This window comes from Mustela nivalis (genome assembly GCF_964662115.1).
Source record: "Mustela nivalis genome assembly, chromosome: 11".
Lineage (NCBI taxonomy): Eukaryota > Metazoa > Chordata > Mammalia > Carnivora > Mustelidae > Mustela > Mustela nivalis.
This window is the reverse complement of record NC_139030.1, coordinates 96,999,699-97,016,572: the sequence shown is the minus strand read 5'-3', so window position 1 is coordinate 97,016,572 and position 16,874 is coordinate 96,999,699. Positions and strand designations below refer to the sequence as shown.

Below are 16,874 nucleotides of genomic sequence, written 5' to 3'. Positions count from 1 at the left end.
GGGGCAATTGAGATTAATGAAATTTAGTCACGCTTCATTGCTCCCTTTAGGCTTTCAACGTTATCCCAGCACTTTCCAGCAGCAAAGTGGATGCTGCTGTTCTAGAGCAATGGGACAAGGTCACCCTACCCCTAGGAACATGAGGAAAATCCCAAAATCTTGGAAGAGTTTAAAGATCCCAGTTGGCTCAGTTCCTGTCCAAGTTTTCCCTTGTGAAAAAAAAACAAACAAACCCAAAACCTTACTTTTTTTTTTTTTAAGGTTTTATCTATTTATTTGTCAGAGAGCATGAGCACAAGAAGGGGGGAGCAGCAGGCAGAGGGAGAAGCAGGCTCCTGGCTGAGCAGGGAGCCTGATGTGAGGTTCAATCCCAGGACCCTGTGACCATGACCTGAGCTGACGGCAGACACTTAACTGACTGAGCCACCCAGGTGTGCCCCAAACCTTTCTTTTTTTAATTCAGAAAAAGAAAACATATTAATAATGTACAGTACATTGTTTGACAGGGAGGTTACTTATCCTGCTGAATAATATATTAAATTTTATAAAGCGGAAATGGAATGGAAGACCTTGGAGAACTAGTTTGGGTCCCACTATGGTACTCAAACTATGATACTACATATGTTCCTTGAGGAACACTACTTTGTTAGGACCTAGTGGTTACCCAATCTATAGCAATCCAAGCTGGACAATCTGTAAGCAACCTACCAGAGACTCATTCCTCCTGTAAACAGCTTTAATTCCACAAAGAACATTTCATTTCCATATGCCAGGGTTCTTGAGTTATATTTAAAAGCTTAAAGAATTTGAGCCTGAAGGAAGGGCTTCAGCTCTATCCTATATATGATAAGGGACTTAGCAACTCTATTCTGGATACAAAAGCAGTGGAGCTGTGTATGCGACAATTAGAAAATAGCTACAGATTAACTGGTATATTACAGAAACTTCAACGGAGCTGCCTGAGTGGCTCAGTCAGTTAAGCCTCCAACTCTTGATTTCAGCTCAGGTCATGATATCAGGGTTGTGAGATCGAGCCCCAAGTTGGACTCCATCCTGGGTGTGGAGGCTGCTTGGGATTTTCTTTCTCCCTCTCCCTCTGCCCCGCTCTCTCTCAAAAACAAACAAAATATATAGAGATATATATTCTCTCTCCCTCCCCATCACCCCTGCACTCTCTCATTCTTGCTCTCCCTCCCCCTCTCTAAAAAATAGTGTGTGTGTGTATATATATAATATATTTACATATAATATTATATTTACATATAATAATAATTTTAAAAATAAATCAATAAAAACATTTTATAGTTGTTAATGGTCTCTCTTCTTTTCTCTCTGTGTCTCCTTCTTCATCGCTGTGGTACAGATAAAGGGCCTGTGGCAGAAACTAATTGTCCCCCAGTATCTACCCTTGCAGTGGTCTTAATTCTTTGACACTCCTCCCATGGGATGTAGGTTTTCTCTCCTTGAATCTGGGTGGGCCCTGGCCAGACTGACTTGACCAGTAAAGGATAACACAAGTGAAGCTTTATAACTTCCAAGGTTAAGTATTAAAAACCTTCCTCGCTGGTCTTGCTCTTGGAGCCCTGAGCACTCTGCAAGCACAATTGTCCTGAGACTGTCCTGTGGAATAGGCCACAAGCAGATGCTCTGGAAGACAGTCCCCTCTGAGCCAGTCTTTCTATCATTCCAGCCCAGGAGCCAAACGGGAGAGCGAAGATGCTATCTGGGAACTGGGTCTTCCCACTGACAGCTGCTCCAGGCCGCAGCTGTCTGAGTCAGCCTCCAGGACCGCAGCCATCCAGCTGGGGTTCTGGCCTCCCAGAGATGACTCACTCCCGTCTCTGCTGTGTCCTTTCTGTATCTTGAATCATCTCCTGAGTGTAATAAGACGGTTGCTGTTTTACACCATTACGTTTGGGGTTAGTTTCTTACACAGCAAAAACAAAACTAGAGCACTTCTCTTAGAATCTCTGTTTCGGTTAGTTGGGTAGATGACTATGTGACTAGAAGGTCCATTTCCCAGCTTCCTCTCTTGCAGGTGAGTGTGGCTGTAATTCTTACCTATGATATTTGAGTGGAAGTGACGTAATTTCCGAGTCATGTCAATACAATGTTTAGAGCTTGTTCCCTCTTTCCTCTGGCTCACGAACGTCTTGCTGACCAAGACGGTGATATTTGGAGCAGCTCTCTAGGATACATAGATGTTCTGGATGGTGATCACGGATTGGATTCCCCAGGTAGCGGACTCTGAGAAGAGTGTAATGTACATTTATTAATGAGTTCCCTGGAGGTCGACACTGTAAGGGAGGGAAAGAAAGCAGGAATGAGCAGAGGGAAAGCTAATCTGCGATTGCAGCCCCGACGACAATCTCAGCCAACCTCACAGAGAGCTTAGAGCTCAGACAGTCTTCCAGAGCTGTCGCCCAGTGGGTCTAGAAGGTCAGGTCTATGTATTCCCACATGGATCAGGCATTGTATGCGGGTCATCCTACCACATGCTTTTGCTGTTATAGTTATCTATTATTACAGAACAAAATAACCCAAAACCTAGTGGCTAAAAACAACAAACATTTAGCATCTCGGTCTCTGTGTGTCGGGAATCTAGAAGTGTACGGGTTTGAGTCATCTCAACGGAACTGGGGTCAAAGGAGTCAGCTCGCTCACATGGTCGCTGGGAGGTAGTCCTCTTCCTTAGCACCTGGCCCTTTTCCGAGGCTGCTTATGTGTCCTCACAACATCCCAAGTGGTGATCCGAGAGGGAGAGAATCTGAGAACGTCCAAGATGGAAGCCAATCTTAAAAACCCAGTAGGGACATCCCTAATGATTACAAGTGAACCAGTAAGTCCAGCCCACACTCCAAGAGAGGGGATTACATAAGGGCAGGAGTACCAGCGGGCAACCATCACGCAGGCCATCTTAGGGGCTGCCTACCACGCGTAACATACACAGAATTTTGTATCCTGCTATATTTAGTTTTCATCAGCCTATATATTTTGGTTTGCTCCATAGTCTTCATTTAAACAATGTGTTTAAAAATTATAAAAGCAAAATATTCTTGCTGTAAAAACTCAAATGTTCAAATGATAGAGGTATAAAATCCTGTTCTTTATCCTCACTTTAGCTGAACTACCCAGAGGTCACATTTTTTTTTTCTGCTGAACTTCTTTTTACCTATAGGTAAACATATATATAAGTACAGGGACGCCTGGGTGGCTCAGTTGGTTAAGCAGCTGCCTTCGGCTCAGGTCATGATCCCAGCGTCCTGGGATCGAGTCCCACATGGGGCTCCTTGCTCGGCGGGGAGCCTGATTCTCCCTCTCCCTCTGCCTGCCATTCTGTCTGCCTGTGCTCACTCTCTCCCCCTTTCTCTCTCTGATAAATAAATAAAATTAAAAAAAAAAAAAAACATATATATAAGTACAGATACGTATTATTGCCGCTTAATGTTCTTAATGGGGGCGCCTGGGTGGCTCGGTTGGTTGGACATCTGCCTTTGGCTCAGGTCATGATCCCAGAGTCCCGGGATGGAGCCCTAGCAGGAATCAGCTTCTTCCTCTCCCTCTCCTTCTGCCTGTGGCTTTCCCTGCTTGTGCTCTCTCACTCTAATAAATAAAATCTTTTTAAAAAATTAAAGTTCTTAATGTATCTTGCAGTTCTTTCCATAACAGCAAGTGGAGATCTAGCTCAGGCTTTGAACCATGTGTATATTTTATACCAAAAATATTTTATGTCCTCTATTGAGGGACATTTAATTTTTTTTCATTTTATTTGATGACCAATGTGAATGTGCATTCTACTTAAGTCTTTGCAAATTCCTGCTGGTAATCTTTGCGGTAAATTCCTGGAAGTGGAATTGTTTGGTCTAAGAAATGAGCATTTAAAATTTTGATGGGGGCGCCTGGGTGGCTCAGTGGGTTAGAGCCTCTGCCTTCAGCTCAGGTCATGATCCCAGGATCCTTGGATCGAGCCCCACATCGGGCTCTCTGCTCGGCAGGGAGCCTGCTTCCTCCTCTCTCTCTCTGCCTGCCTCTCTGCCTACTTGTGATCTCTGTCAAATGAATAAATAAAATTTTAATGGGGTGGCACCTGGCTGGCTCAGTCACTGCAGCATGGGACTCTTGATCTCAGGACTGAGTTCGAGCCCCATTTTGGGTGTAGAGATTATTTAAAAATAAAATCTTTAAAAATGTTTTTGGGACATGTGGGTGGCTCATTCGGTTGAGAGGCCAACTCTTTTTTTTTTTTTTTTTTTTAAAGATTTTATTTATTTATTTGACAGAGAGAAATCACAAGTAGATGGAGAGGCAGGCAGAGAGAGAGAGAGGAGGAAGCAGGCTCCCTGCCAAGCAGAGAGCCCGATGCGGGACTCGATCCCAGGACCCTGAGATCATGACCCGAGCCGAAGGCAGCGGCTTAACCCACTGAGCCACCCAGGCGCCCCAGAGAGGCCAACTCTTGATTTCAGCTCAGGTCATGATCTTGGGCTCCTGAGATCAAGCCCAGCGTTGGGTTCTGTGCTCTGCAGGGAGTCTGCTTGAGGATTCCTTCTCTCCCTCTGCCTCTCCCCCTCGCACTCTGTCAAAACAACAACAACAACAAAAAACCTTAAAAAATAAATAAGAATAAAGTTTTGATGGATATCATACAGTGTATGAGTTTATCTGTTTCTCCAGATAATGACTAACCCTGGGTATTACCAAGCTTTAAAATTTTGTCAGGTTCAGTCATGGCCACCACTCTATTATGTATACCTGTATTCAAATGTTGACATTACTATAATTGACGTTTACAGGATCTTTTACTACACTGTTATCTTCTTGAGGACACAAACCGAAGTGCATTTCTCCTAGTATTATAGTTGGCACGCAGTACTCTGCAAATGTTTCATAAATCTCAAAGCTGAATTTAAGGCTTTGAGATGTCACTGAACCAGGAGTCAGAAGAGCTGGTTCAACCCAAAAAACCTGCCCCTAATTTTTCTCTAATTCTCTCTGGCTTCCATTTCCACAACTACAAAATGTACATGTAACACTAGATTTCTTGGGGCACCCGGCTACCTTAGTCAGTACAATGACTTTTTTTTTTTTTTTAAACATTTTATTTATTTGAGAGAGAGAGAGAGACCGCGAAAAAGAGAACACAAGCAGAGCGAGTGGGAGAGGGAGCAGCAGGCTTCCTGCTTAGCAGGGAGCCTGTTGTGGGGCTCCATCCCAGGACCCTGGGACCATGACCCAAGCTGAAAGCAGACGCCTAACGAATGAGCCACCCATGCGCCCCGAGTATCTGGCTCTTGATCTCAGTTCAGGTCTTGATCTCAGGGTTATGAGTTCAAGCCTCATGTGGGGCTCCAACAGCATAGAGCCTACTTAACAAACAAAACAAAACAAAAAATACAAACAAACTAGGTTTCTTTCTACAGTCCTTTCAGACCTCAAATTATATGCTTCTAAGGACATTAATTTTTAAAATTATTTTTATTAACATATAATGTATTACTTGCCCCAGGGGTACAGGTCTGTGAATCGTCAGGCTTACACACTTCACAGCACTCACCGTATCACATACCCTCCCCAACGTCCATTACCCTACCCCCCTCTCCCTACCACCCCCCATGCCTGGCAACCCTGTTTGTTTTGTGAGATTAAGAGTCTCTTATGGTTTGTCTCCCTCCTGATCCCATATTGTTTCATTTTTTCCTTCCCTAGCCCCCAATCCTCCCACTCTGCCTCTCAAATTCCTCGTATCAGGGAGATCATATAATTGTCTTTGTCTTTCTCTGATTGACTTTTTCGCTCAGGATAATACCCTCTAGTTCCATCCACATTGTTGCAAATGGCAAGATTTCATTTCTTTTGATGGCTGCATAGTATTCCATTGTGTATATATACCACATCTTCTTTATCCATTCATCTGTTGATGGACATCTAGGCTCTTTCCATAGTTTGGCTATTGTGGACATTGCTGCTATAAACACTTGGTTGTACATGCCCTGTGAAGGACATTAATGTTTTTCATCTTGTTAACTCTTTACATACCACATAAAAATTCAATACTGTAAACTAATCACTAGTCCTAAACCACACACTCACCATTTTTCAGTACCAACATATGCTTTCCAGTGTAGGTTATTTTCCAAATATTAAGATATCAAAGATTTTGAATGTCATAGGCAAATCAATCTTTAGAATTTTTCAGTAGTAAAATCTACAAACACTTCCAAGTAAAAGGTATTTGGTTTTAAGATCCTTATTCTCTTAAAATCTGGACCTGAGTTCTAGTCATAGTTTTCTCATTGTCTCTTGGGGCTAAATTAAACAAGCAAGCCAATTGAAGTACAATGCAATTACTAAGATATTTTAAAGTCTCCGTTATTAAAAAATTATTAGGGAGTTATCAGCTACCTTCTTCATTATTAAATGGTGGCCATATATATGTCTACACACAACTTTTTGTTCAAATAGATCTTTATCAGGTTATTTTCCTTAGAACCCAAGAGACTCAGTAAATCTTCCTACAACCGGTAAAAGTGCCATCAAAATAAGCACAGAATTCTGCTTAATAAATTTTCACAGCTTTGGTGGATGTACATATATATAGTAGCAGTGTTTTGTTGATTAGGTTGACCTTGAATAAGTTATTAACTCCTTGGAGCCTTAAGAAAGGAATGCATTTCATTTAGAAAATTAAAAGCTGGAGGTTTTATTAGGCATGACTTTCCCTCACAACCATAGTTTGAATTTTTTTTTACTTCATTCATTTAGAATGGGGACTTTTAATTTTTTTTTTTTAAGATTTTATTTATTTATTTGACAGAGAGAGATCACAAGTAGGCAGAGAGGCAGGCAGAGAGAGAGAGGAGGAAACAGGCTCCCTGCTGAGCAGAGAGCCCGATGCGGGACTCGATCCCAGGACCCTGAGATCATGACCTGAGCCGAAGGCAGCGGCTTAACCCACTGAGCCACCCAGGCGCCCGGGGACTTTTAATTTTAAGATCAAGAACTCCCTTGGGGGTGCCTCCCTTGTTCAGTCAGTAGAGTGACTGCTGAGCTCTTCTGAGTTTTGAGCCCCATGTTGGGTACAGAGCTTAGTTTAAAAAAACAGTAACAAAACTCCCATGGATGGTTCCCTGCAACCCCCTGAACGTTAGAAAAATTTTGAATACACATTTCCCTATAATGATGGTCTCGTTCCTGAGCACATTGAACATGTACTGTGTCAGGATGTAAGCTAAGAGTTTCATAGGTTTTCTAACCTAATCCTCGTAATAACAGTATGGGGTAGAGGTAAATACAATTATTCTATTTGAAGATTATTGAAGAAATAATCTTCAAATTTTTCTTAGTAACCTTTCCAAAGTTCTGACCCGGCAAGAAGTGGTGTTTAAATAACTCAGCAACAAACAATAACAAATGACTGTATACTGGGTATTACTAAGAGGGCATCACACTTTTTATTAATGTATTTGTTATAATACAACTCATAATAAAATTGGGAAGCATTTTGTATAGAGCTTAGGTTTTAAAATCTTCTTGCACATCTACTCAATTTTCATAGCTGTCCGAGAGGTTTCTATTTGAGGCAACATGGGACAATCAAATATCTCTGATTAAACTCCCTTGCCTTTGTCTCTAACGCTGCATGCAGCTTTAGGCAAATTACTTGGTATTTCTTAGGTCTCAATACCTATTGTTTGCAGGGTTTTTGTGAAAATTAGACATAATGTACTTAAAACTTTAGTGATACCTATTTAGGTCCGCGTTAAATGAGAGGGCATTTCCACATTGCCTTCTTCACCCAAAGGAACCTGGCCCTTGAGCTCTGTAACTTTCTCATTGTTTCATTACTTAGAATGAGAATTCTATCAGCCAGGTTATTCTCACCTTTATGTATTTTTCTTCTATTTGGGGGCTCTTCTTCAGAAAGCTTTTTTTTCCCCTAGAAACCCACCTTTAATGTTTATGTTCACAATAACCTTAATATTTAGTTTTATAGGATTAATAAGTGCTTCATTAGACAGACTTTCATGTTTATTTTATGTAAAAACCAGCCAATTTTACTGAGCACTACTTAACCCAGACAAGGTATTCTTTATAGAACTACAAGTTCAACACACGTTGCCTAGATGGCAGCCCAAAGATTCTGAACCATCTTGGTCATATAATCACCTTTTCTCCATTTGAACACAATATTCCCTCACCAACAGGCCTATGAAGTCTACACACATTCACTGAAAATTACCATGTAGAATACAAAACTGGCAGCACATGGCCCCTTGAGGTCAGCTATAGTGCTAAGGGGTAAAGAAAGTAGAGGGGACAGAAAGTTTGTACTGGATTCAAAGAAAGAATTTGTACAATTTCAGGCAACTTAGAATTTTAAGTACGTTAAGCAAAATATACTTCATAATGTATCTCTAATGAAAAAATAAACAGTTTGGAGAAAATTTACAGGTGACAATCTGTACAATTTATCTTTTTGAAGATAAAGCATCAAAGACATACTACTATTTGAAAAATCTTATTGTTGGGCTAAGTCTTTAGGGAAAGCAAGAATAAGAGTTATAGAACAAAAGGATTAGGATTCTGACCATAGCTTTTGAAAAACATTTAATATGGCTTTAAATTATCTCCTGATTAATTATAAGATTTTACCTCCATTTTGTTTTGACAACTGAAAATTATAAAAGCTGTTAGTTTTGTCTTCTATTACTGGAGTAATTTAGTGGACCTAAAAATTGCAGCTGGTTAATATAATGAATATGGAATATCAACAAAGACCTACATTATATCCCTTAACTCCATCACTCCAGTGGTGCGGGTGTGATAATCTCTTATACAAAGAATTTCGCATAAATCACCGTGACATATGAACAGATTCAAGAGAAAACATGAAGATGTACTATCCATTAACCTTTGCATTGCTAATTCTTAGAAATAACAACCCAAGATCTGTATTAATGGAGGGAATTATGTGTAGCAGGTAAGAACAATGAGCTTTGTAGTCAGAGAGAACCACACTAGAGTCCTTAACTATTTTTCTGTGACCTTGGGCAAGCTACCAAATATCCCCAGGCTTCAGTGTCTTCGTCTGTAAAATGAGATAGCGCTACCTCACAGAGTTGTAGCAAGGACACAACAAGATAATGCATGTACAACCAGAGTGCTCAGCACATAGAAAAAGCTGAATAATCATTACCTATCATTACTATGATTATTATTCGTTATAGCTGTCCAAGATACATATCTGATGTGTGATTATGTTACCCATATTTTTTTCTATTTACCCAGCTTGACAGAATGCTCAAATCCCTCCTTGAGCACTAGAAGCCAGTGGGTTCTGATGGAAGCTCTTCTTTCATCCATTTTTACAAACATAAATATCAATGAAAATAAACAAAAACTCATATTTTAAGAATTTTCTTTTTATGTGTCACAAAGATTGCCAATACTTTTATGTGAAAGAGCATCTGTATACACTGTTTATTGAACAATTTAACGATGTTTACACACAATACATATATGTCTTGGAAACCTCAAAGTTCACTGATAACTGCAGCATCATTTTCAAATAAGCAAGGTACAACCTTGAGTATTACACCATTCAGATTATTTTTTAAAGAGATAAACCTGTAGATCACTCCAACATAACTGTCCATTAATTATCTGTAAGAAAATGAGGCTCCTGCAGAAGTTTCAGCATATGGATGGTTCCTCTACCGCCTGGGCACCCTCCGTGACAGCTTTGACACATTTGGCCATTGTCTGTGAGGCTCTGCTAATTGAGTCTGAAAGATATTAAGAAAATGTGCATTTTTTAAAAAATATTTTATTTATTTATTTGACAGTGAGAGATCACAAGTAGGCAGAGAGGCGGGCAGAGAGAGAGGAAGGGAAGCAGGCTACGGGCTGAGCAGAAAGCCCGATGTGGGGCTTGATCCCAGGACCCTGAGATCATGACCTGAACCGAAGGCAGCGGCTTAACCCACTGAGCCACCCAGGTGCCCCGAAAATGTGCATTTTGATAGCACAATTTTTAAATAAGCACACAGTATAACTTTCTTGTTACACGTATTCAGGAACAACAAAAGACTGTAAAATTCTACATCAACGGTATCTAATGTGAGAACAACAAATCCAGAAAATATGCTTCTATGCTAAATGGTTTTAGTAAGTACTCCTAGGAATGATTAAATAATTATATACAGCTCTACAATATGCCAGTATACAACCATTACAATTATTATAGAGAAGTACTAAAGATAGGACAAATATGATACAGTTACTGAAAGAAAGATTATAAAATAGTATGTGTACTATAATCCACTGAATCTAAGGGTGCCTGGGTGGCCCAGTCGGCTCAGGTCATGATCCCCAGGTCCTAGAATCTAGCCCCATGTTGGGCTCCCTACTCAGTAGGGAGTCTGCTTCTCCCTCTGCTTCTGCCCTTTCTCCCCACTCCTATATGTGCGTGAATGCACTCTCTCACTCTCAAATAAAATCTTTAAAAAAATAACAACAAAAAAATAAAATCCACTGCATTCAGTGAATTTTATGGTGTGTAAATGGTATTCCTTTTTTTTTTTTTTAAATATTTTATTTATTTATTTGACACAGAGAGAGAGAGAGAGAGATCACAAGTAGACAGAGAAGCAGACAGAGAGGAAAGGGGAAGCAGGCTCCCTGCTGAGGTCTTGATCCCAGGACCCTGAGATCATGACCTGAGCCGAAGGCAGAGGCTTTAACCCACTGAGCCACCCAGGCGACCCTGTAAATGGTATTTCAATGAAGCTGTCAACCCCTCCGCCCCAATAAATGAATAATCATATCTTTTTAAAAAATATATATGTTATATTCCTATATGACAAAATGTTAAGAAAATAAAAGAAGTTATTTCTGGATAAGGGGATCATAGTAACTATTTTTTCCTCGTTGGGCTTAGGTATGTATTCTACAACAAACAAGTTTTATAACATAACTAAAAAAAAACCCCAAATAATCTTAGATTGATAAGCTTAAAAAATTTTTAAATATACTATCTGCTTTCAGATAGAATTTTAAAATTATCTGTCAACCAGCTCAGAACACAGATGTTATATATCAACTGTTATATCACATTATAGCAAATGCAAGATCTTCAGTAAATAAGTTTCAGTAAGTCCACATTCCTTAAAAGCATCCCTAACAATGTCCATCAGAAGCACTCTTTAACATACTTCACATTTAAGTGTTTTGATGTTTCTACTGTAATTCTCAGAAAAATCTTCACAGCTGTCACTTAAAAAAAATTCTCCCTAAATTGCTATATGATGACTTTATACACAACAGTAAATTTTATACTAAAAATCTGCTGACATTTCAGAAAGAAAAGAAATTTAGAGTCAAATCAGAAAATATAAATTGCAAAATAAAATCTTTAAAAAAAAAAAGAAAAGAAAATATAAATTACATTACTTCTGATGTTTCAAAGTCTTCAAAAATTAAATAGAAAATATCAAATATTCTCATAAGCAGGTTGGAATCATAATGCTAAATTAGGTGATCTTATTCTCTCCCTCCCTTATATCCGGCGTCAATGCTAACACACGCATACCTGTCATGTAGAAGTCTTTTATTGTTAGCTGAGGTGGAACAAGCGGATCAGCAAGAAGTTGCTGGTTCACTAGCTGCAAAAAAAGGATTATGAGGTCAATAATGTAACTGAAAACTAACATCAGAGAATATGCTAGTATGAAAACTGAACACAGGCAAATTTTTACCTTGGAGAGCTCATTTGCTTGTTGGAAATAATTGGCTCCTTCGACATCATCATATCGGACAAGATTAGGAGAGACTTCTTCCAGTCTGCTCCTTACTTGATCCAGAGTATCATACGGAAGAGTCATACCTGCAATCTATAAATATGAGGTCCTCAGAATCGACATAAAGCTTTAGTACTTAAAAAAATTCAAATCATACGTAAGTGCTACTACCCTGAAATAATGTGCTACTGTAAGTTCTATTGGTACCCATCTGCATGTACATTAAGTGATTAAGTGGAAAACACAACTGTCAAAAATTCTAATTCATAAGGAACTGTCAGTACATTAGTAATTTCTCTTCAGAAATTAGATTTAGTATGAAATAAATGAATAAAGAGATAATGCTATGCTAAATCTGAATGTTTTTGCTAACCCAATATTGATCATATACAAAGTTTACAGAAAACTATATATTATTTTAAATCTCGTGCTTTTTTTTAATAATAAAAGAGTTAAAATAAGTGTTTTTAGGAAAAATACAAGCCAAAAATAAAACCACCAATATCTAACACCTATTTTCTGAATACATTTGTCTTAAAGAGGTTACTCAGATTACCTCTGCACATTAGAGGTATGTGCATCCTCCCTGACTCTGAAAATCATTTTGACAAGCTAACAAGGCAAACATCCCATTAGCAGCATCACTTAGAACAAATACCTCAGAGAGGGCTCTTAGAATTTTCCAGTCTTCTCTTGCCAAGCCAGGAGGTGTCACTGCTACTTTAGTCTGCTGGGCTCGGCCCTCAGTATTGACATAAGTAGCTGACTTCTCTGTGTAAGCAGCGCCTGGGAGAATAACATCAGCTATTGGAGCGCCGACGTCACCATGATGTCCTGAGAAAAGATGGAAAATGGCTAACTATATTTTAGCGAAAAAGTGATTAGGTTTCATACATGAACATCGAATATCCTTTTTAAATCCCATTAAGAATACAAAAGTGTTGGGGTGGCTCAGGTGTCAAGTGTCTTCCTTTGGCTCAGGTCATGATCCCGGGGTCTTGGGATGGAGCCCTGTGTCAGGCTCCCTGCTCCGCAGAGCGGGGAGCCTGCTTCTCCCTCTCCCACTCCCCTTGCCCGTGTTCCCTCCCTCTCTGTCAAAAAAAAAAAAAAAAAAAAAGACTTACAAAAGTGTTTACAAAATTGTAACATATAGAACATAAAAAAAAATTTTGTAATAAAAAGCCCACCGTACCCACAATTTTACTCCCTTCCCAAAGAAAATTACTGATAAGCATTTGCTATCTTCACAGAATTTTTTTTTTTTAAGAGAGAGAGACACAGTGGGAGAAGGAACACAAGCAGGTGAAGTGGGAAAGGGAGTAGCAAAGGGAGTAGCAGGCTCCCCGCTGAGCAGGGAGCCCGATGCAGGGCTTGGGCTCCATCCCAGGACCCTGGGATCATGACCTAAGCTGAAGGCAGAATCTTTTTTTTTTTTTTTTTTTTTAAAGATTTTATTTATTTATTTGACAGAGAGAAATCACAAGTAGATGGAGAAGCAGGCAGAGAGAGAGAGAGGGAAGCAGGCTCTCTGCTGAGCAGGGAGCCCGATGTGGGACTCGATCCCAGGACTCTGAGATCATGACCTGAGCCGAAGGCAGCGGCTTAACCCACTGAGCCACCCAGGCGCCCTGAAGGCAGAATCTTAATGACTGAGCCACCCAGATGCCCCCCAGATTATCTTTTGTAAATACAGAAATATGTATAATATCATACAAACATGTATCATGGGCAACTAGGTATATTATTTCTCTTGCTGATTACAAAGTGGAAATGCTCAGATGTATGTTAGAGAAATTCAGTAAAATAGACTGAAATGGTGGAGGAACAAAAAATGTGGAACAGGAATGACAGTGGTAATCCCGAAAAGAACATAAATAGGATATTATAGAAAACAGTATAATGAAAGGCGGAGATAGTATAATGAAAATTTTAATAGTTTAACAAAACTGTTAGAAGGAAAAGAAAACCTTGAGTTGGATGAAAGAAAGAGCATATATGAAGTCTAATCTCATTTGTATACATTTTCATATATAACAGAAAAATATATGAAGCATACATTTCCAAAACCATCATCAATGATTATTTCTGGAGAGGACTAGGAACCGGATGCAAATTATGCATTTTGCTTTAACTTTATCACACAAAAAGGTACAAAATATTATATAATGCTCTTTATGTGCCACAGCAATAAAAAGCCTATTACAAATTTATGGTGTTTGTATAAAATGAAGTGGAGAGTTATGTAATACTTTTCTCTGTAAAATATCCAGGAATATTCTGGACTCCATTTATTCTAAGGAAATTTGATTATATTTACAATGAGTGAGAGTTCAAGAAAAGGAGTCAAACACAAAACACCTGGAGAAGTACTATCAAATATATTTTTCTTCTTTTTTTCTTTAAAAGATTTTTTATTTATTTGACAGACAGAGATTACAAGTAGGCAGAGAGGCAGGCAGGGAGAGAGGGAGAAGCAGGCTCCCTGCTAAGCAGAGAGCCTGACGCAAGGCTCGATCCCAGGACCCTGGGATCAGGACCTGACCCAAAGGCAGAAACTTTAACCCACTGAGCCACCCAGGTACCCTGCATTCATTATTTTATTTTATTTTATCTATCTATCTATCTATTTATTTATTTATTTTTTCAAAAGACTTTATTTATTTATTTGACAGAGAGAAATCACAAGTAGATGGAGAGGCAGGCAGAGAGAGAGAGAGGGAAGCAGGCTCTCTGCTGAGCAGAGAGCCCGATGCGGGATTCGATCCCAGGACTCTGAGATCATGACCGGAGCCGAAGGCAGCAGCTTAATCCACTAAGCCACCCAGGCGCCCTGCATTCATTATTTTAAAACTTTCTACCATTTATGTAAAAGTGCTTTCCTCTGATTATATAATAATGCCAAATAGTCTTTGAAAAGTTGAATTTGTGTGTGTGTGTGTCTGTGTGTGTGTAATTCCTGAATGGAAAATATTAATTTGACTAAATGTATTGCCATACAGTTTCTAATCTACACAATGTAGGATTCTTTGCTGTGTGTGTGTGTGTGTGTGTGTGTGTGTAACTCCTGATCTACACAATGTAGGATTCTTTTCTGTGTGTGTGTGTAACTCCTGAATGGAAAATATTCATCTGACTAAATGTATTGCCATACAGTTTCTAATCTACACAATGTAGGATTCTTTTCTGTTTCTAGTGTCACAGATGCTACTTACCTTGATAAATAATGAAACAATCCTTTGGCAAATCCTGTCGAGTGATACAACCTCCATCTGCTCCCAGGAGAAACAGCACTTTGGGAGGGTTCTTGCGAATTGCTTCCACCCCAGGTTTATAGCCAAGGTCCAAAGCAGCTACTTGGCTTGCAATCCTGTAAAACAATTACGGATTTTTAGCACACCTGCAGTGTTATCGTTATAAAAAAATTAAATGTGACCCTTGAAATGACACTTAATCCCTTTTCTATTCAGTGCTGACAAAGACCTTACCTCATCTTCTTAACCCATTTTAAAATAGATGTCAAAACCAAAAATAGCAGTATTTGAGTTTTAAGGGTGGGAAACAAAGAAAGAAGATGTGCAGAACACGGTCTTCATGAAATATTTACTTATTTGTTATTTATTATTTGGGGGGGAGGAGCAAAGGGACAGGGTGAGAGAGAATCCTAAGCAGGCTGCATGCCCAGCATAGAGCCTGACACAGGGCTCAATCTCATGACCATGACATTATGACCTGAGCCAAAATCAAGAGTCAGATGCTTAACCAACTAAGCCACTCAGACACCTCACTTCATAAGATAATGGTTAATGGAGTAATTCTGGAAACTTTATGCCAATTGAAATTGTCCTAAATTGATTCTTACAGCAAGATATAAAATGTAAGGCAAAAACAGTCATTAGAGCAAAGTCATATGATTTTGAAAACCAAAAGGGAGAAATTAAAACACTGGTCATAAAACTGTAATTTGAAGAAAAGAGTAAAATTAGTACATACGTGTTCTATGAGCATATATTACTCTTCTAAGTAGAAAATAATCCTTTCAAATGAGGTCTGGAGGCACCTAGTGCCTTAGTCAGTTAAGCGTCTCCCTTTGACTCAGGTCATGATCCTGGTGTTCTGGAATTGAGCCCTGCATCAGGCTCCCTGCTCAGTGGGGGTCTGCTTCTCACTCTGCCCTTCAGCCCACTCATGCTCGCTATCTCTCTCTCTCTCTATCTCAAGTAAATAAGTAAAATCTTAAGACAAATAAAAATAAGGGGTGCCTGGGTGGCTCAGTGGGTTAAAGCCTATGCCTTCGGCTCAGCTCATGATCTCAGGGTCCCAGGATCAAGCCCCGCATCAGGCTCTCTGCTCAGCAGGGAGCCTGCTTCCCTTCCTCTCTCTCTCTGCCTGCCTCTCTGCCTACATGTGATTTCGGTCTGTCAAATAAATAAATAAAATCTTAAAAAAAAAATAAAAAAGGAGTCTGGAATAACTATACTCTTAACTGGGAGTCTGGTGCAGTTTGCTATTGCTAACTTTCTAGAAATAGCCATTCTGAGGACCTACTGTATATAAAGCAAGTTGGTGTTTTACCTATTTGTTAGGAGAAAAGAGCAGGTCAAACCAACTCCTACTAGATGCTGTTACTCTGTCAAACTCTGGATAACATCAAAAGCATAAAATGCTTTTTTAAAAAAAGTAACAACATAGATTTATATAAAGAAAACTGCAAAACAACTTTGAAAGAAATTAAAGAACTTACTAAATGGAAAGACATCCCAAGTTCACGGATGAGAGGACTTAATACTGTTACGATGGCAATACTCCCCAACTGAGCTTACAAATTCAGTATGATCCCATCAAAAATCACAGATGAATAGTTTACAGAAATGGACAAGCTGATCCTAGAATTCATATGGAATGCGAAGAACCCAGAATAGCCAAACCTATCATTTAACAGTGAACAAAACTGGAGGACTCATACTTCCCAATTTCAAAACAAATCCCTCTGCCCCAGTGGTTTTTTTCCTTTAATTTCCTTCAGTTTAAGTCTTGACATGTCTCTCTCAAAGATCTGTGCAGAGACTCACATTAACT

At 39.3% G+C, this 16,874-nt stretch overlaps 1 protein-coding gene across 3 annotated transcripts in view; it reads right to left on the bottom strand.

Moving 5' to 3' along the window:
* Positions 1–7,428: 7,428 nt before the first annotated feature.
* Positions 7,429–16,874, bottom strand: part of NDUFS1 (NADH:ubiquinone oxidoreductase core subunit S1) — a 31,031-nt gene continuing 21,585 nt past the window's right edge. For all 3 annotated transcript variants that reach the window (XM_082689139.1, XM_082689138.1, XM_082689140.1), the window contains 5 exons: positions 15,011–15,165; positions 12,457–12,632; positions 11,757–11,891; positions 11,591–11,663; positions 7,429–9,785 (listed from right to left, as the gene is read on the bottom strand). In XM_082689139.1, coding sequence (XP_082545265.1) covers positions 9,694–9,785; positions 11,591–11,663; positions 11,757–11,891; positions 12,457–12,632; positions 15,011–15,165 — 631 coding nt within the window. In that variant the 3' untranslated portion in view covers positions 7,429–9,693. The remainder of the gene's footprint in view (positions 9,786–11,590; positions 11,664–11,756; positions 11,892–12,456; positions 12,633–15,010; positions 15,166–16,874) is intronic.